This window comes from Pseudorasbora parva, chromosome 12, assembly GCF_024679245.1.
Source record: "Pseudorasbora parva isolate DD20220531a chromosome 12, ASM2467924v1, whole genome shotgun sequence".
NCBI classification, from domain to species: Eukaryota; Metazoa; Chordata; class Actinopteri; order Cypriniformes; family Gobionidae; genus Pseudorasbora; species Pseudorasbora parva.
In genome coordinates this window covers 27886507-27908232 of record NC_090183.1, presented here as the reverse complement: position 1 = coordinate 27908232, position 21726 = coordinate 27886507, and the positions used below count along the sequence as shown (strand labels likewise).

Here is a 21726-nt window from a genome sequence, read left to right as displayed (position 1 = left end):
CTTGGACATTCCATTCTCTTTAATGCTCAAAACTGCTTCACATGACCTTTAGTACCCTTATGCAACCCTGTAAATACAGGTTAGCCTGGGAGAGACAAATGATGTTACTCTCTTTAAGTGGCTTTTTGTCAGCATGAATGTTGTGCATAAACTTATGAGGAAGCTTTTATCCTAGGCAAAGATTCCAAATGTTGGATTTTTTGATATATCCGAACAGCTGTATTAAAAAGCGTACCTTTTATAAGCTGGGTCCACATTATCAGGAAGGAACTTCTGGTGAACATCAGGGTTGGATGTGTTGATTCAAAACCTCAGTTCAGTCTTTACTTCCTCTGAAGCAGTTAAAAGAGTTTGTCTTCCTGTGTGACCTCACAGAACCCCCATATCCTTTTACTTCCTCACAGGAAAACAGAACCCAAATTATTATCTATATTTTGCCTTGAATTACAGGAATATTCAAAATTCAGTACAAGTTAAGCTCAGTGTACAGCATTTGTGGCATAAGTTTGACTACAGCAAAAATAAATTAAAAATAATTTGTATTCATGTATCCCCCTTTTCTTAAAAAAAGGAAAATCTTGGTAAAATAAACACTTTATTTTACAGTGTCCTTGTTACATTAAATGTACTTAGGCTACTATAGTAAAAACAGTAAATTATAAATAAATTAACCCTTAACCAAACCCTAACCCTACATTTTGTTGTTGTAGCCACAGGATATGCACATACAAGATTTTAGTGAGAAAACTGCTTACAATGACAACTTAATGTCGTAAATTCTAAAACAACTGTTAAAAAAACTTTACATAAAAAGCTTTACAGATCAAATAACTCACAGTTGTAAAACAATTAATGTAGGTGAATTTGTAATAGTATGACCTTACTTGCTTTTATATCCTTCAAAAAAATTGACCCCTTTCACTTCAATTGAAAGGGCCAGCTTTACAATTTCAGTAAGTTACAAGTTCAGTACTTACAAGTTCAGTAAGTTCATTTAAGTATCTTCAGCTTTACTTGTTCATCTTAACTTGTGCATAACCCGAAAATATTTATTGCAGTTGACTTGTTGTTTATGTGAATCGTTGGGTCTGATGTTTGAATGTACATGTTTGCATTTTGCACTGATATTGTCTGCAACACTAACAGTATCAGTATGTTTTTGCACCCACTGTATGCAACATTGGAGACCCCCAGAATGTTCTATAATGCTCAGACACATATTCAGGCCAAATTTAAACTACTACATACATTTATCTTTCTCCCCGAATGACCTAATCCGACATGCTCTTCCACAGTCTGCCCGGTGAGAATACATACACGTCTTATAAATAGGTTCTCTGATTACAGAGAGAAAAATCTAGGCAGATGCACTCGCTCTCTCCCAGGTGACCCCTGATGGAAAACTATGTCTGCTCAGTTAAACATACTCAGCCTTGTCCCATAGAAACAAGTGTGACAAATGTGATCTCTTTAGCAGCAATGAGAAATAATGAGATTTTTTTGCTGAGGTTTCTGCTTTTCTATTTTTTTTTATCCTGTAAAACCCATGCACCTTAGCTCACATGTGTGGACCTAGTTTCTTTGGTATATTTTTATTTCTGATGTTAGGAAATATTGGAGACAAAGTTGATAATTCTGATATAATTATATAATGTATAGTTCACAAAAATGGACATTTTGCAGCATTTACTCACCCTCATGTTGAAACAAAGCATGATTGTCTTACTCTGTGGAAAATGAAAAGTAATTTTGAAATAACATTGGGCCCCATTTGACTTTCATGGTATGGAGAAACATTGTACGAGAAAAAAAAGAACATCATAAAGGTTGGGAATGGCGTGTCATGTGAAAAAAAGGGATTTTCACTTTTGTGTGACCTATCCCTTTAAATTAAATCTAGTTGAGTTAGGAAAGAGCAACTTTAAATCAATAACATTTTCCTCTGGTCATTTTTTTGTTTTTCTTTACTTCCCTTCTTCTGCTACGTTTTCCTTCTTCCAGGCATATTTCATTATTACAGTGAAACTTAAACTCCAGAAACATAAATGAAACTGCTTTCTTTAATCTAGCCTATACTTCTTCCAATTTCTAAATCCATTCATTCATCCCTGTCATTGTCTTTGTGTATAATGCAGCTCTTCTCTGGCTTCTTATGCCTGGATTGGCTAGCTGACGCTGTGTTGAAGCTGAGGAAACATAAAAGACTAAGTATGATCCCAGCAAACCAGTTCGTTCCAGTGAAAGGAAGTGTTAGTCACATACCCGGTATTTATTGCAAGCCGCTTCACTTGACAAACAAATAAAAAGAGCTGTGGCTTTGGCTAATTTAAAGGTAAAGTGTGTCATTTCTGTGCTGTTAACATCACCTAAAGGAATTACAAAAACATTGCCTATTTTCAAACATGTTTCTCCAAGTACTTCCCCTGCATGTTATTGTTCTAGGCATAAGCTAGAAAGCCTTTAAACTTTTTTATTATAATTTTTTTAAGTTATACACTTTCATACCAAACTACAATTGGGTGTGAGAACGACATACAAAAAAAGTTCCCAGCACAATTATTGCTAATTATTGTTAATTTGTGGCCGGATCCACAAAAGAACCCTCTGTTCTTTAAGAAAATGTGGAGGATTTTCCACTACACCTAACTGTGATCTGGCCTTGCGTGTGTTTTTTCCACATATTTACTGAAAATATGTGTTCGGCAAATCAAGGCTGGTGTAAGCAGTCATACATCTCAGAATGAGTAAATACACATAACATACTGAATCCCTAAATCCATATGCACAGGGAAACATGTGACGTGTTTACCTGCATGTCTTCCTTGTGACTTCCAGGTGCTGACAAAAATGTCAGCTTTTTCTAAACATCCCCTCTCTCATGTTTGAGTCAGCTCTGTTCTTTTTCTGCTTATCTCTGCTCCGTATTTGCACTTCAGGTTTGACTGTTTATACTAAAAATCCAGAGCAAAGATGCTGGTCTATTTAATAGAGCTGTTTATTACTGGAATGACCTTTCAACGTCCATAAAATCAGAATTGTACCCGATTTTTTGGAATAAAACAATAAAAAATGAGAACATGCATATTTAATAAAGGTGCAGAGGAGGCTGGTGGTGAAAGATTTGTCTTGTCATATTTTGCAGTGTTGGTACACTGCACAAAATGCACTATAAAATAAATGTTAAAGATAGAGAATAAAATGAGTTTCATTTAAATTAGGAAGCAACTTGATTTAGATACATAAGTCGAATAGGAGTTGTTTTTAGCTGAGCACCACATACTTATTTTGAGTGCAATGCTACGCTTAATATTCATTGTTTGCATGAATGGTAGAAAATTATCTTTTCAAACTAGACTGACAAGTTGGAAAGAGAAACTGTTAGGCTGTTGCTTGTACCATTGCTAGGTGGTTGCTATGGTATTAAGAATGGTTGCTAAAGTGCTGCTAAGTAGCTGCTAGTGTGTTGCTAGGGTATTTTGGGTGGAAAGATAGTTATTAAAAATACACAAGAGCACTTGCCAGACTTGTGTGAGCAATTCCCTCTCCTCATACAGTCATGATAAAGTTAAACCTTGCATATCCACGCTAAATAGTATTGAATATGACTAATGTCACATACGATTTAGGATGAATAGTATGCACAAGGAGATCAAAGCTCAACAAGGACCGATGTCTTGCCATATACTGTAACAAGAAGCTGTAACAGCGACCCCTTTCTGTAGACAACAGGAAGCTCATCTCTCTCCCTCTCTCTCTCTCTCTCTCTCTCTCTCTCTCTCTCTCTCTCTCTCTCTCTCTCTCTCTCTCTCTCTCTCTCTCAAAATGACAAAATAATAATAATAAATATTGCCAAAGCATTAAAACATCATAATGGTTTAGAACATCTGAACCTTTAGCAAGTATACTTGCCCTCATATCTTCCGTTTGAATGATACAAGTCTATTACACTCTATTGTACAGTAGTCCACAAATTTCATGCCTGAAAATAATTTAAAGATGTAAATGACTAAGTGATAACAGGCAGCACGATATTCTCTGAATTTATAGAAATATTGTTTTCTAAAATTGACTATTAGGCTATACATGATTGCTGCCAAACAGCTTTCCACCTGTGATTAAGAGTATGTGTACTTCAGTCATTATGAAGAGTGACTTTATCAGTTCGGCAGGTCAGAAGTGTGCAGGGCGACTAAATGGGTCTTCCCAATGGAAGGAATGTATCAGTGATAAGGATGGACGAATAGGCTGTGGACAAATTGATGCTGCTAACAACTCAAGCCTTCACAGAAGAGTGTGATGAGTCATTTTGGTTGCCTGGTAACCCTTTACAGAGGTGCTGGCTTTTCAGTTATCTATTCTGTCAGATGGTGCTCCAGCATACCGAGAGAGAGAGAGAGAGAGAGAGAGAGAGAGAGAGAGAGAGAGAGAGAGAGAGAGAGAGAGAGTGAGAGAGAGAGAGAGAGAGAGAGAGAGAGAGATAGAGAGAGAGAGAGAGAGAGAGAGAGAGAGAGAGAGAGAGAGAGAGAGAGAGAGAGAGAGAGAGAGAGAGAGAGAGAGATCCCATCCCATAATGAATGTCAGGGGGTACTTAACGCTTCGCTCTTTAATTAAATCAATGCAACCACCTGTAAGATTATTACAGACCAGTAAGATTCAAATTTAGGCAGTTTGTATTTACATCAAATGCAAATAGCCAACCGTCCATGGCATTTTACCTTTCCATAGTCAGTACAACATATTAGCCTACAGTACTCTTATATTTAGATTTTGTGTGAATAGCATTTCTATTTGTAATTTAGTGTAACTAGATTGTTACTAAGAGAAATAGCATTTACCTTCTTTACTATTACGTTTATCTTCAGTAGGCCTAGTTGTTTAGCCAGCATAAAATGCATAGGCCTATATAACTGAGAGATAAATAAAACAACAAATGTTAGTGAATATACAATTATTTCTCATTTGGTTAGCCAAGAAATTGTGTAGGTCAGCTCACCTTGAATAACGATGTTTATGATTACAACCTAATAATTTAAGTGTATCCTATAGTATCAGACAACAAAAACATCCAAATATTTATAATGCACTGTTACTTTTTTAGATTTAGTGTGACACAACACGTCTACTTGTGTCAATTATGTAAAAACGCAGAATGTTTAGTGAAATGATCTTGCTGGTAAACAGCGCCCTCTGCTGTTTTCAAGACTGCCCTGCAAGTGAAGTGTTTCCGCCATTTCAAACGCAACATCCGGTTGTGCAGCAGCCATTTTGTCTGTTCAGGCAAGTCCACCCCACACGGTCAAGAACTGACGTTCCCCCTTGGAAAATATTTCAGAAATATCATACTCGATACTTTTCCGTGTCATCTATGGAAGCGGGAACGGGCTGAAAAAATACCTTATTGAATTCTACGCTCGAGAATACCTCTCATATGCTGATGTGTCTTGTTTTTGTTGAGTGAGCGTCATTAATCGGGGTTATGTCGAGCGAGGAGAGTTATTTAGCCATCCAGCGCTACTTGACCGATGAACGGGAGCCTTACGCACCGGGCACTCACGGCAACACCAAGAGAAAGATCCGAAAAGCAGCTGCTTGCTACATAGTGCGCAATGGGATTCTTTATTACCAGAGGCGGCAGAAAGGTCTGGATGAATTCACGGAGCTGGAAGTGGTGCTGCAGGCCGAGAGGCGGAAGGAACTCATCACGGAGGCGCACATCACGTCCGGAGGGGAACACCTCAACCAGCAGCAGACATGGGAGATCATCTCCCAGAAATACTGGTGGAGAGGTAACGTTACACTAACCACAACTTTAATGACAACGCTTTCCAGCTCTGTGTGATGCTGTGTGACAGATGGCATCGCTTAAAGTTTCTTGTCACAGACTCACAGAAGTGACATAGGAAGCTACAGCTGTGTGTCAATAATATATATCATATAAATTATCTTAGATAGAACAGGCATTAAAGTCACCATCAAATCAAAATTGATAGTCCTTTTTTTAAATATATATTGCGGTATTTATCTCTGCACATCATATTATTTTGTTTGTTTAATTAATGTGTCCTCGTAATCTTTAATAAAACTAACTCCCCTCCCTCTTGCGATGACGTCTCTTCTCTAATGACGTGTTTACAAACGGCGGAACAAACTGTCACACACATGCGATCGTCACAGCAATAGTAAGCCACCCCCAATGATCCAAAAAAAATCCTGCACTACATTTACATTTTTTTTAAATTTAATACATATTTCTACTTGTTTTTCTTTCCTTCAGATGTACATATAGCAGTAGGGAAGATTGCACCTTCCATTTATGCTGATTTTAGGAATCCTCATATTTAAATATTAATTAGAAAGACAGATGCTGTATTAGTCCCATGGCAAAATAAATGTCATTTATTGATTTTGATACAAAGTATTATTTATAGCCTAAACCTAGTCGTCTAATCACAGGTGTGCTGAAGCAGGTGAAGGATTGCATCAAAGAGTGCATTCACTGCCAAAGCAAGCAGGAGAAGGGGAGAGGCAATGCTGAAGATGCCACAAAACAATCTGTCCGACAAGTTAGACGAAAGACCTCTGTCTGTGCCAGTGAGGAAGAGGATGATGAGGCAATTGATGATTTGGATGAGGAACGTTTCAGTTCAGTTGATAAACATGAACTGGTGTTTGTAAGTACAGAATGCCGTATGTGTCATTGAAAATTTTCCAGTTGCAACAGTTTATTTATATTAAAAGACTAGAACAAAGGAACCACTGTCAATTATGTAAATACGTATATCATTTCTTCAATTTAAAACTAATATAATTACAATTATTATACATGTATATTTTATATTTAATAAATTTATATCTACATACATTTAATATTTTATAGATACGTTGATGGATATATTCTTTGTTGCATGGTTTTAGGTGGACAGTAAGGGAGTTGTCAAGCAGTTCTTACCAAAGCATGGGCAGACGATGCTGGACCGGTTGAACCAGCAGCGACAGAGAAATGAGTTTTGTGACATCACCCTGATCATTGAGGGTGAGGAGCATCGGGCACATAAAGCTGTACTGGCCTCCTGCAGTGATTATTTCTACGAGCTCTTTGTGGAAAAGGGTGCTGTGACCAGTCATGAAGCTGTCGTTGACCTCTCTGGTGAGAAGAATGTAGGATGCTGTTGATGAAACATGAACAATCAGTGATCTGCAGGTCAATGTATAAACAACCCGCACCCGACCGCCGTTTTCAACTAACCCACCACAACTCTGGCCACAAAAAAGAAAAAGAAAATATTGCACCTGACCCGCATTTTTAGTAGTAAATGCTCAATTTATTCATTTATTTCGTTTTACTTTCTTAACAGTTAAAAGGCTGCATGTGTTTATCCTGTCTAATCGAAGTGTGCATCTTTCCCCCGATTTTCCCAACAACCCCACCCCCCTCTCAGAAAATACATAAAACTGACATTACTGAGATGTATGCGTTTAAAAGTAGCCTACTAAAATGGTGCAATGGCATTGCTCAGTTCAGTGTGTTGGGAAATCGCCAATCGTGCATTTTGTCCAGCGTCAGGAAAGGGGTTAAAAAGTCTATAAGTGGTGGCCTAAAACAGAAGATTAGCCTACTTATTTTTAGCTTTCCTCACACTGTGTAGAAATAATATTGAATCAACCGTCCCTGGTTTGAGATGGTTTCTTCTCGCCTCTGACATGACCTGCAGAGCTGAATGTGCGCTCACTGGCTGCACTTATGCTAGAAAACCGAGGATCCTCCTTGAGTCCATGCCAATGTATTATATAGTAGCTAAATTGTGTCTAGTAGTATATAAATAAAAAAAGGTTTAATTGGCAACTTAATTTGAAATGACCCAAACCGACTGCGACCGGATGTCATTAAAAATATTTTTGGATGACTCGTAACCACGGGTGACCGCAGGCACCCACTCATTTTGGATCAACCCGCACATCACTGTGAACAATTCATTGAGGTTATATGTTTAAGAAGAATTTAAATATTATCTGTGTTCTAAACCCTAGTGTGCAGTGTCACGGTCTAAGACCATCTAAACCAAAATGTTACCTCAAAATAGCCAGATCTGAAACACTATTTATGAGCAGTAACTTCTTTAGTAATTGTTCTTTTGTGTTGTTTTACCTACCAGGCTTCAGCAAGGCCAGTTTTCTGCCATTACTGGATTTTGCTTATACATCCAATCTGACCTTTAACTTTTGCGTGATGGCAGAGGTAGCCACGCTGGCACGGCACTTATTGATGGCTGAAGTGCTTCAGATTTGTGAATCTGTGCATAAGAAAGTAGAAGAACAGAAGCTGATGGTCTATCAGAGGGGAGACATCCACACTGTGGTGGCCAGCCAGCCTGCACCCCCTCAGCCAATCACACCCACTGCTTCCGAAACCTATGTGGTAACTATGCAGAGTGATGACTCACCCGAAGCAGGACAGTCCCTGGCTCTAATCAGTGAAATCGGGACGGCTGAATCACTGGCCTTGCTTGCTGGTGCGACCGTAGATGGCGAAACAATGACTGTAGTTACTCATAGCGGACAGGCTGGCTCAGCTGAGTCTCTGGCCATGGTGGCCCACAGTGGCCAGGCAGAGGAGGGCGAGACAATGACTTTGGTCACTCACTCCGGACATGCGGGTTCAGGTGAGTCCCTTGCTGTAGTACAGGCTTGTTGGTCTGTAGAGGAGCCTCAGGTTGGTGACACTCCTGTTGCAGAGAGTATGCAAATGGGAGCCTATCTCATTAGTGTGGATCCTGGCAAAATGGACACTTCTGAGATTGTGCATTTAGCTGCGGCAGCACCACCTGCTGTGCAGGATGAGCCCCAATCTGCTGAGCCCACACTCCAACCTGAGCCAGCAGCAGCGCCACAGCCACCCCCTGCACCTGTCAGAAGGAGGCCAGGAAGACCACCTAAAGTGAAGCAACCAGACCCACCACCTCCTCTCCCTTCAGAGGAGGAGCCCATGGAGATGGAGGGGGTTGAGGATGGATCAGGTGCAGATGAAGAGAAAAAGGAAGAGGAATGCAAAGATCCCAACAAGAGATACCTCAGAAAACGATCTGTGAAAGAAGGAGGGTACGTTCGTCTTCATATGGGACTCGAGACAGAGGAGGAAGAGAGAAGCACCTCACCCCCTACGAAGGTATGCACTCTCATTCTCTCTACATGTTTCGTCTGTAGATGTGACAATGGCCTTGTCCCAACTGGTGCCCTTTTGGACTTGGCAGATTTGTAAGGTCCACAAACGCAGGGTGGCCCATCTGTTATGTGGACTGTGTCGTTGATGCACCCAAGCCTGTACTGGTTTCCCAATATCATAATGTTCTAAAATCATCATAAGGGAAAAAAAGCCTCATTAAAAGAATGATTGAATGACATTCTTGAAACAGAAGATGTAAGTAATTACTGGTAATAAATAAATAATAACAAATATAAATAATAATAAATACTGGCATAATCATATTATTTATTATTTTCTAGGAACATGCATTTTAACAGAACTGCTTTACCGGTTATTAATGTTTGAAATAGCTTGCATACACCAAGTCATGTGATGTGTCTAATATGAGAAACTTAAATAAATAGAAACTATAAATAATAAAATGTTTTATACCACAATACATTTAATTGGCTGACCACAGTCATTAAATTTAAACCTATTTTAAAAATGGTATAAATGTTTTTCAAAATCACAACATTTCACATACAAAATACATTTAAAATACAAGACTAGATTTTTTTTCAATCATAGACACTATTATTTGTCATTGACCCCAATATGCTGTTTTTGTTCAATGAGTCAACGATTGATACAAAAAAGAAATCTGCCAGATTGTCTTAAAATCTCACTGTGTCCCCAGACACCTCAGAGACTTGCCAGGAGAGGTCGAGCGGTTCAGTCTGTGAAGAACAATCCTGATGAGATTTCAGAGTCAAGCATAGACGCCGCCCCTGAAGCCGTAGTGCCTTTAGCAGAGGAACTGGAGCTTGTTGCCGACCAGCCGGAGACTGTGGAGGAGGGCACACTGCATGAAGACCCAGGAGAAGTTGTGGAAGGAGAACATGCGTGTAATGAGTGTGGCATGGTGTTTCAGAGGCGGTACGCCCTCATCATGCATGCTCTGAAACATGAGAAGGCTCGCAGCTTCAAGTGCAGTGTATGTTGGCTGAATAAAAAGTAATTCTTGCCTGATCTTTATGCATTTTGGTTATTTTCCTGACATTCCTTTTGTCCTTTCAGATTTGCAATAAGGAGTTCCAGTACGCAGCCTCACTCCGTGCACATTTAGCCCGTCACAAGCATCAGAAGACCCAGAGAGCCAGCATGACACGGGTCATGGCCACAGAAGATTCTCAGGGGTCAGAAGATCAGGCAAGGTACCGCACCAAACGGGAGTTTGTGTGCGACATCTGTGGAAAGACTCTGCCCAAGCTGTATTCCCTGCGCATTCACATGCTGAACCATACAGGGGTGAGGCCACATACATGCAAGGTTTGCGGGAAAAGCTTTGCCACCAAGCACAGCCTGAAGATGCACAGGGCGCTGCACGACTCCCTCAAGAGATTTCAGTGCACTGTCTGTGAGAAGTCTTTTGTCACTAAAAGAAGCCTAGAGGAGCATACAAGCATTCACACAGGTACACACACACATTTTGCTTGTGTAGGCAAGATGTATACTTAAATATACTTAAATAAGTATTTAAATACCATTCAGTTACAGTATTAAGTAAATCATTTTAATTTCTTTAGGCAAAACAAGTTTATGCAGCGCATTTTCATACACAATGGTAGTTCGGTGTTTAACACAGTAAAGAAGTAAAAATTATATAAGTACTGGAAAAAACATAAAAGACAAATGAAAAGGAGTAAATGTAATTAAAAATGCTTAAAAGAAAGCTGAATGAAATAATACAGCAAACAAATAATAAAGTGTAGAATGAGTGGACAGTGTTAAGTGTACCAATAAACAGAGAATTTTAAATATGGCTATCATTGGAGGCATCTGACACCTTCTGGAAGCTTGTTCCTGTCGATTGTATCTTAATGCTGTCTCCCTATAATTTGGAATTTCTATATTTTCTCAATTTGAATGATGTAAAGCAACCTTTCCACTATATCTGACGTGATATATTATTATATATATACACTATATATATTATACTGTGCAGATTGTGGGCATGCAACTGCATGTGCAAGAAAGTCGCAGCAATTGTACTGTGCATGTGTTGAACTCGATCCTCCACGCTCATCCACAGTTGAGTATACTTTGAAAGCTGTGTTGACACGAGACGCATCCTGATGCGAAAAAGTATACTCAGCCCTTTACCCTCCAATAATTCATACTTCACTTTTTACGCATAAACGAGGGCCAGCAAACAGTGCGTGCAATGCAAATTTCGTCACCAGAAGAGAATTCGCATACAGAACGAAAATCAAAAGAATTTTACTTTACAAGGCTGTGCTTTCGACTGTGTGCATATGCTTGCGCACATGTAAAAAAAAAAAAAATTATACTTTCGGCTTTGACTAGGTTTAGGGTTAGTAACTAGTTATTACCCAGTTTTTGTAATAACTACAATAAGTACATAGATTGAAATCAACGTAAATAAATAGTTTTTCCTGATTAATTGTTGCTAACTGCCTGTTTTACATAAATAGTTTTTGAAGAATAATGTTTTACTGGAAAATCATTTTCGGTTTGGAAAATTGTCATAGTTTTGATTGGAATACATCGCATCCGCTCTGGTGGTCAAATGTGGTCTAGCCTCAAAAGTTCAAATATCACATCCGAAGCACTAAAAGGATCTGAAAATTCTGTTTGCGCATATGATCAAAACACCAGTCAATGTAGTCATTAACATTACGATAGTGCTAAATGAACAGTTTATAATAATAGTTTGTTTGACAGGTGAATCAAAGTATTTATGCACAACCTGTGGAGCATCTTTTCACCGTGCATCCGGACTGAGCAAACACCTGAAAAAACATCAACCCAAACCTGCGGTCCGCTTATTCCACTGTTCTCAGTGAGTGCCTTATCCCTCGATACATGCACAACTGCTTTCTGTGAACCCCCTGATTAAACTTTTATTCATGTATCTTCCCACATAATGGTTTGACACCTTTTGTTCCTTTATTATAGCTGTGATAAGAGTTTCTTTGAAGCGAAAGACCTTCAGCAGCACATGAATAAGCACTTAGGCTTAAAGCCCTTCCAATGCCAGGTCTGTGGAAAATGCTACAGCTGGAAGAAAGACTGGTATTCACACGTCAAATCACACACTGTTGCAGAGCCCTTCAGGTGAGAGTGAAAAACAGAAAAACAGTGTTTTTTTTTCCACTTGGGCTTTGTGAAGGGTCTGTTATGGAAATTATATTTCACTATTTTTTTTATGATATCTGAACTTCTATATGGACTCAGGCATTTGTTAGAGATAGACGGTGAGCTACATTGTGTGTTTTGTCCTTTTGGCAGGTGTAATGTGTGTGGGAAGGAGTTCTTTGAGAAGGCCCTGTTCAGACGACATGTCAAGAAAGCCACTCATGGAAAGAAGGGCAGAGTGAAGCAGAACTTGGAGAGAGAGTGTGAACACTGTGGGAGGAAGTTCACACAGCTCAGAGAGTATCGCCGCCACATGAATAATCACCAGGGTTAGTGGAGAATCATACATTAACATAAGCAGAATGATAATAAATCATTTAAATGCAGATTCAGGAACTGTTTCACCAAATCTTAAATATAAAAAGGAAAATTTAGTTTCACTTGACCATATAGTTTATTTATTTAGCAAAAACATACCTCTAAAATATTGTCTAATAACAATTAACTGCATCTAACAGAAAAGTTTGTGTTGATATATGTGTGTTTAAATGTATATATGTACACAGATATGCATGCGCACATGTATATTTATATAATGTATATAAATATACTATAAAATATATACACATAATTGTGATTAATCGATTTGATTATATATTTGATTTTTTTTATAAATAATAATAAAACAATAGGTTTTCTTAGCTCCCCAGAACAATACAATTTATTTTCTCCACTAGTATTACTATTATTTAATATTAGTAGTATTAATAGTGTAGAAATTAAGTGGTATTTGCATTTTATGGTACTACTGTGCATTTGCAAAGCTGCTTAAGGAGGAGAAAAAGGATGCCAGGTTAAATGTTTTTAACACTTTACGCAGAAAATATTAATCATATAAATTTTCAATTTGCCTCTGTATGAATTACTAAAAATACAGTTAAAAAACAAAAACTAAAATATATATTGTTTGGTTTGTGTATCCAAACCAATCTAAACAAAAATGTATTTTTGTAAAAACAAAACTGTTTTAATACTTTTCATTTGCTTTAAAAAGATTGATCCAATCTGCATGTTTGCAATGTGGCTGTAGGTGGCACTGCATGTCATTCTTGTTGAGACGTTCAGTCTCTAACCGATAACCTGCACATTTTCATTCTTGTATTTGGCAATTTTACAGTCAACTGACATTTTAGTTTGGGTGTCAGCCACTTGAATTGCTTATAAATAGCTGAGTGTAAAAGATGGCATGCTACTATTTTTTTTTTCTTTTTTCCCCTTCTTCTTTTGCAGGAGTGAAGCCCTTTGAGTGTCTGACCTGTGGCGTTGCATGGGCTGATGCTCGTTCACTAAAGCGGCATGTTCGCACTCACACGGGTGAGCGCCCTTACGTGTGCCCGTTGTGCCAGGAGGCCCACATAGATGCCAGAACCCTGCGGAAGCACATCACCAAGTACCATGGAGATCAGTTGCCTGGCAAGATCATGCTGGAGAAGGACACACTGCAGTTTCACAACCAAGGCACGCAGGTGGAGCACGCCGTCAGCATCCTCAGCTCTGATCTGCCCCCTGAACTCCAGCCTCCACAGCCTCCCGTCACAGAGGAGATAGAGACTGTGCTCATCACCGAAGAAACTGTGGAGGCCGTGCAGGCTGTGAGTGAGGGCGCCGTGTCCACCTTGTCCGATCAGAGTATTATGCAGGTGGTGAACTACGTCCTGGCACAGCAAGCTGCAGTCAAGGTGGAAGAAGCACCAGAGATCATCCAAACCATGGAAGTGGAGGTGGCCCATGTGGCAGAGGTGGAATGAGACACAAGTACTCTGGCTCCTCAGCTTCTAATGTCGAATACATCATAGTGACTTGGCAGTAAAAGTAATATGAATAAGGACAGGCTTATACTTTTTTGTTGTTGTCATAATCACCCTGTGTGATAATGTAAAAAAGTGCTCATTTATTTTTGATGTATAATGTAAATTAAATAAGCTTAAAAGACTGGAGTTTGCTGACATTACCCTTCTTAGAGTGTGAGTGTGTGTGTGAGTGCGTGTGTGAGCGTGCGTGTGTGAGCGTGCGTGTGTGTGTGTGTCAGTGCATGATGTGGATGTGTGAATATGCTTGGTTTGCATTATAAGTATCTGTGTACATGTGTACATAACCAGAATAATTTGTATTGTAATAGTCACAATTAAGCATAAAAGAAGCAGATATAAACGTTTGACTGTTTTGGAACTAGGTTACTTTTTTTCTCATTATTAAGGCTGGATTTTCTTTTTGATAATTTGTAAAGGTTATATATAAGCTCTAACAGTCTTAGCAAAAAGGGCCATAGGCTCTTGTCTGGTATAATGCGGTGCCTCTCGGTCTCAGCTGAGTACTATGTATAGCAGCAGAAATGACAACCAAATAAAAAACTCCCTGTCTGCAGGGATACACCATGTGCTCTATTTCTTTTTTTCATTTTGTCTCGAAGTGAAAATGAAAATGTGTGAAGTCTGCACCACTACCAGTATCCCAAGATCTGTGAGAGCTGCCCTTATAAAAAAAATATACTATTGTTTTATATAGGCAAGTGTTAGTTGTTATAATTGTGGTGGATGCTTTGTAGAATAAGAATAAATACTATTATTGTTTTTTTTCTCTGTTAGTTATAAAAAAAGGTTTTGTTAAATTTACAGTAAATGCTTTGTCCAGAACTATGTAAAAATGTTACATGTATTACAATGTGGCCATTATGTCTGTCATTATGTTAATGTACTAACTTATGCTATTAAAATATTTGTTACTCTAAATCTATTACAAATAACAGTTGAGGAAGACCCCATGATGGAACTTAAATAGGTGTAAAATAAAAATTGTATTTATATAATGCTGTATCAATAGTTTTAAAACATAAAACAAGCTAATTTATACATTTTGCTTTTAAAATGTATTTTTTTTATTTATAAAAATACAAAAAAAATTGTATGTGGTTGGTTACTACAATTGGTTCACAAATGCTAGGCCCTATACAATTAAATTATGAATAATTAGGTTTAATTATTGGAATTTCTATGACAACCCAGTCAAAAACCCCAAGATTAAATTCACAAGTAGCTGTTCAGTTTAGAGTTATATCAACTCGTGTTTATCCATGTAAATGTTTAGAAAGGCGAGATTTTTGTGCAACAAACAAGAGTTTTGCACACCGGTCTGACCTTAATTGGAGAAAAACAACTCGTATTCGTCCACCTGCGTGCACCTTATTTGGGAAAAGTAAAACGACACTGAAATCACCAAAGCCTTTCAAATGTGCTCAGACTTCCCCAATCTTCATCAGATTGTCATAAAATGTAAGATTAGTTGGCGTCGTCTCTGATGGACGCGAGCTCATCCAGTGGATGTGAGCGCAGATGTTGCTCGTCGCGCGTGAGGTGCGGCGCCTGAGGAGCCTCACACACTCTTCACCATCCTCTTTCCTTATGGCGAGAAAGACCTTGGCTTGGTAAAGGGCATTGGTCGCTGTAATTTGTGTTTTTACATCATTTAAATAGCTTTCGCCGTGAACTAATGATGTATCTGTGCTAGGTTAGTGCTGTGAAATGTGGTGTTTCAATCATGGCACGGGGTCTGATACCGTGGATCTGGCTGAAACGACCCGTCTATATCCAGGTAAGAAGCGAAATAAGCATTACATTTAACTTGTTCATAAATTGTGCCGAGGGTTTTGTTTTAATAGCTATTTGTGTACTTGGAATAAATTGTGTATGAGATTTGAATGGACGAGGTGGGGACGCTGTTATCCCGCTTGGACTCTGAAGTTTCTGAAGGATTCATCGCATGCTTCACTCCATCTAACTAGCTTTAATGCAACGACTAATGGAGAGGCACATCCGCGACTCTTTTCAACCATTTTCTTCGATATTTATGCATTAACCTCATTGTAATGTCTTACTAAAACAGCGAAATACCAATTTTTGCTTTTCTCCTGTGAATTTCACGAATGTGGTGGATGAAACTGATGTTACTGCGTTTTATCCATCATTGGGTCGGTCGTTGCTGTAGCAACCGTGCTGCTGTATAACATTTTATAGTCCTGCTGAAAACATTTCGCCTAAGTTACCTGTCAAAAACGTAATTCAAAATATAAACCATGAATTTCCAAACTCATTGGAGCGCTGTGAGTCAAAGATTGACGACCTAATTTTACAGTTCTATACTGAGCAACGAGTAGCCTACTACTAGCTCATATAATATATTTAACTCAAGAGAATAATAAACCTAGTTTCACTATTACAGGGGATTTTTTTTTTTGATGGACATTTTGCCTTTCTTGTGAGTCTTCAATTATGCTTCTGCAAAGTTTTGCTGATTAATTGATGTTATGTTCCCCAGAAATAGTCATTTTTGACTGCCACCTGAGCAGCAGAGGGTTAAAAGAATAATAATAAAAAATAGAATTAAATATATAATAGTAACTGATTATAAAAATGGATGTTAATACAGAGTCGTTCCCATAGGGCCCATGTGCCTGTAGGCTATTTGCTGCTTTTTACTGCATTAAACACTGACACGTGGAAAGTTTGACAAACATCATCTAATTGCACATAAATTAGATTAACAAAACCACTAGCACTATATGGCTGTGCTGCGTATTTGACCAGTAGGCTACTGATCCCATATGAAAAAAACCTATATGGTTCATATATAGTGACCATATATGTACCTTACTTAAATCAGTCAGAATCATCTTATATGTTTAATGTAAGTCCCATATATGTCATACACAAAATCAGACCGTTTATGGCCCATTTCATACTAAAAAGCACACAGAAAACTTTTGGGCCATGTATGAATCCTGCAAAAATCTTATATGAGTTTTACATGTAAACTGTATGCAATGGTATATGGTATTAGTAGAAAATACATGATATTCATATACAAATCATATAAAGTTCTTATACTGAATCATATGCTAGTCATATTAAAGTCATATAGGATTTATTTATATTTTGTGTCATTTGTTTATATGCTTTTTATACAGATTTCATATTTTTTAATAGGGAAATGATGTGTTAGCTCTTCAAGTTTATATAATATACATATAAACTACATACAATAATCATACATGATTTCAGTCAATATTACAACATCTCTGCATATACTAACCATATATAATTTCAATCAATGACATACACACATTTGTGATGGAAACACTTTTATTTCAACACAAAATTAAACACTCAAATTATACTCCACATGAGTAATTTACAATTCCAACTTGATAGCAAACTGAACTTTGCTCAGGAAAAAAACAAAACCTAAAAAACAACAACAAAATACATTGAAGACTGTGTCATGGCCATCAATCAAAGATAATGAACGGATTAGTTCACCCCAAAATAAAAATTGACTGATCATTTACTCACCCCCATCTCATCCAAGATGTTCATGTCTTTATTTCTTCAGTGGAAAAGAAATTAAGTTTCTTGAAGAAAACATTCCAGGATTGTTCATCATATAATGCTTTTCAGTTGCAACCAAAATGTTGAAGGTCCAAATCAACGCCGTTTCAAAGGGCTTCATAGCCTCTGCGTGATCCCAGAGGAGAAATAGGGTCTTATCTAGTCAAACGATCAGTCATTTAAAAAAAAAAATGTATATACTTTTCAACCTTAATTGTTCAACTTGCTCAGCTCTGCGAGGTGCCAAGGATGACGTAATCACGAAATCTGAAAATAAATGAACGTCTTATGGGTTTGGAACGACATGAGGGTCATTTTAACAACATACATTTTTGGGTGAACTAAACGTTAAAAATTGACAAAGTTTAATAAATACTGTAATAATGTATTGCTCATTGTTAGTTCATGTTAGTTAATACATTACAATAAAGTCTCATTTGTTAACATCAGTTCAAGTCTTACAACTCAGAGTACATAAACTTCTTTAACACTTCCCATTCAGAACTGAACCAGTCCTCATGGGATGAAACAGTCTGTGGCTGAACCTGTTCTTCTTGCGTGGTCTTCAAATGTTTTCATGAAGATCTTTCTGTGGAAGAAAAAGAAAATCTTCTTTACCACCCCATTTACATACAGGAATATTACAAACACGTTTCAATATAATGTTTTTTTCAGTATAACAATATATTCTTATACAGTTACTTACTTTCTATTACAAAATTGTAATATTGTACATCATTTAGATTCATATATGTTGCAGTTACATGAATGCAAATTATAGAAGTTTATATTTTAGCTATATTTTAACTACATTAGAGCAATTTGCAAACTCAAGTTCACTAAAACATTAACTCTTTTAAAGTGAATTGGCACAAAATAGACTATTAATGATCACAAAAGGAACATCCGGTAAACAAATCACATTACATTTATTCTAACTTTTGCTTTTTGTCAGTGTCACACAGCTTTCACTGTGTCACACAATCGTTGTATAACGTTATCTATGCAAACCATGAGCTTTAGGGTTTAACTTAGTTATCAAATGACATAGTTAAACAACTAGAATAGTCGTTTTTTACATTTGATCATTTAGCAGACGCTTTTATTCAAAGGGACTAACAAATGATGAGACCAATCATATATAGTTTAATAACTTTAATACAAATATAAGCATTTTTCACTTGTTTTTGCACATTAAATACTTGTAATTTAATTTTTGCACGTGCGCACATCATAATTAGGCTTAACGTTACCTGTACGTTACGGCTGTGGCACCGACATGATAACAGAAACGAACAATTTACAAATCTTTTAGCAAATCTTGCCATTAAATAAGTTAACATTTGCATTGAGAACGACATGACAAACACCATTCTTACCTGGAGCTCGACACTTCGCGGTCCCGCTGGGAGGCAATCATTTCACGGACACGGAGACAACAAGAACCCGCGATTGATTTCCTCCTGGCCGCGGCGCGTTGACGCATGCGCAGTTTGCGATGACAGAACTAAGGCTATTTTTGTTACAGAAATCTTCATCGTCTAAGCCTAACGCTTAGAGTGAGTGTTTAATTATTATTTTTTAAATATTGCTGATATTGCTGTTAACAAACAGTTTGTATGGGTAGAACATTACGAAACAAATATATGGGAATATACTGCAATTATATGCAAAATAGCCTATATTAAAGGAAATATAAAGGAATAAAGGAAACTAAAGCCTTTTTTAATATAGCTACTGCAATGTATGCATATTGACTATATTTATAAAATATGGCTATATTTTAACACATAAAATATTTAGTAATTAAGATATAAATAGTATTACATGTAATATCTATTAAGTTGTATCCTTTATTGTGTTGTACTGTATATTGAATTTCCCATATTAATGTGAATGCATGTACACACACATAAACACTTTTACAGAATGAGTTACAACAAATTTCTACTTCCCATCATGCTTTACTTCTGATTTAAAGGAGGTTAAATGTTAAAATTAATTGTTATTTGATGTGTTTTTGCCCAATTTAAAAACCTGTAAAACTGTTACTTTTATTAACAATAATGTCGGTGCACTTTTCAGCAGTTACAGCTCTTTGCTAAATATGTAGGAACATGCCAGTGTGCTTGACTTGTGTTATTGTTAACTGTATGTGTGTGTGTGTGTGTATGTGTGTGTGTGTGTATATATATATATATATATATATATATATATATATATATATATATATATATATATATATATATATATATATATATATATATATATATATATATATATATATATATATATATATATATTTTTTTTTTTTTTTTCTTTTTTTTTCTTTGCATTAGGGTTAGCCCTTTTTATTCGTTTTACTTGCTAATTAATTTACTAAAGTAAAATCTCACTGATTTGCAGGGGTTGTATTTAACACAATCCAGCATATATTTTTTTTTTACAGTGTAGGACATATATGATTGAAAATACATGAATATTGTACAATTTGTATATGTGGTTTTTGCAGCATATATGATCCTTATAGTTTTCTGTTGGAACATATAAGAATCACATATGTTTTTAGCAAGACTTTTCCATATGGGATATTAAATGCTAGAAAATCACTTTCACTGCAGGTTAGATACCTACTCTGTTTGAAGAACAGAGTGTGGCATAAGCAGTGTCGTCATTAAAAATCAGATTTTTTCATTATTATATATCTATATATTTTTAAACTTAATTGGTTCTTGCATATAACACATTTTATTTAGTTGTTTTTTCCCTCATTCCTTGTTTTCCTCACACTTCAGTCTGCGAATAGCTCATCATAACAAATTTGTTTGTGTGATATAAACACATATTCACCTAAGGAAGTCTGTGGTGGATGGTAATCCTTGATGTAGTTCTTTACATCCCTCAAAGTGAAGGGAATGGCTTCAGTGCTGTGGTGGGAGGGATGAGCGGTTCAGACTAGGACGGCAGGCCTCCTTTGAGCATTTTGTTTATTTTCTGAAGACCGTAATCCTGCATGCTTTCAGCAGCTTACTGAAACTTCTCCAGCTGACAATCCTCACACTCGGAGTCTGGCTTACTCTCGGGGGTTTGCTTGCTCAAGTGAAAGATTGACAGAGAGAGAACATGAATGGGGGATGTGTGCTTTTTAGTGGGAAAAATTAATCGTAGAGTTATTAACCACTTTGCACAGTTCCTTGTACACCATTTTTTTTGGAAGTAATGGTGGCGTGGCTGTGAACAAGACTTCACACACATTTATTTGTGTTTTTTTTTTTTACATTAATTTTAAAGTGCCTCTATGATATTTAAAGGCTCCTAATTTTGTTTTGGAGGTCTTTTACAGCAGGTTTACATGCATCAAAGGTCAAAACACTTTTTCTCATAATATACATTGCTTATCATCAAATTTTTCAATGATACTCAAACGATTTAATGGATGAATTGGTCTCTCTAAATCCGAGCCCTCTGCTCTGATTGGCTAGATAGCCCAGACTACGGTGCGTGTTTTGGAATCGAAACGGCCATGCACCAGAACTGAACTTCACCTCCGGAGACTTCCTAAAGCTGAGTGAATGTACACACTGTAAAGACAGTAATAGTGATGTCGATTTTACCGTATCAATCAAAGTGCGAGTCCGATGATGAAACATTGGAAAAACTAGCTATACAACCCCCCGAACCTCCATTGCAAGAACAACTTGAGCAGATGATATACGCTCACTACTCATTTTGAGGTACATTATGAGATGTTGCAACTGTAATTCCTCACCATCCGCATTAACATTAGTTATTAAGATTAGCTAATGTATTGAAGTACACATGCAGGAACTGTATCAATAAGAGCGCATACGTTAGCTGAGAACTAACATTAATTACTGATGTAACATTAAAGTTTGCAAAAAAATCTTGCTCCATCCATTATCTTTACTCAAAGTATTAAAA

The 21726-nt window shown here is 37.1% G+C and overlaps 2 protein-coding genes across 2 annotated transcripts in view; both read left to right on the top strand.

Annotated features, from left to right (window-relative positions):
• The first annotated feature begins 5253 nt into the window (after positions 1–5253).
• Positions 5254–14787, top strand: zbtb11 (zinc finger and BTB domain containing 11). Its single transcript, XM_067459676.1, has 10 exons — positions 5254–5786; positions 6454–6671; positions 6916–7147; positions 8154–9163; positions 9882–10178; positions 10262–10658; positions 11930–12047; positions 12164–12322; positions 12497–12672; positions 13634–14787. Exons 1-10 carry the CDS (start codon positions 5477–5479, stop codon positions 14149–14151), a joined length of 3435 nt encoding a protein of 1144 aa, XP_067315777.1. The 5' UTR covers positions 5254–5476; the 3' UTR covers positions 14152–14787.
• A 930-nt stretch (positions 14788–15717) lies between these two features.
• Positions 15718–21726, top strand: part of dipk1ab (divergent protein kinase domain 1Ab) — a 34149-nt gene continuing 28140 nt past the window's right edge. The window contains 3 exon segments of the mRNA XM_067459673.1: positions 15718–15774; positions 15777–15824; positions 15908–15991. Of these exon segments, the coding sequence (XP_067315774.1) occupies positions 15733–15774; positions 15777–15824; positions 15908–15991 (174 nt within the window). The 5' untranslated portion in view covers positions 15718–15732.

Excerpts from the sequence above, each read along its gene's own strand:
- zbtb11 (XM_067459676.1), top strand. The coding sequence starts at position 5,477 with ATGTCGAGCGAGGAGAGTTATTTAGCCATCCAGCGCTACTTGACCGAT. Across the intron at positions 7,148-8,153 it reads AGCTGTCGTTGACCTCTCTG|GCTTCAGCAAGGCCAGTTTT; the intron begins GTGAGAAGAATG and ends TTTACCTACCAG. Across the intron at positions 12,323-12,496 it reads ACTGTTGCAGAGCCCTTCAG|GTGTAATGTGTGTGGGAAGG; the intron begins GTGAGAGTGAAA and ends TCCTTTTGGCAG.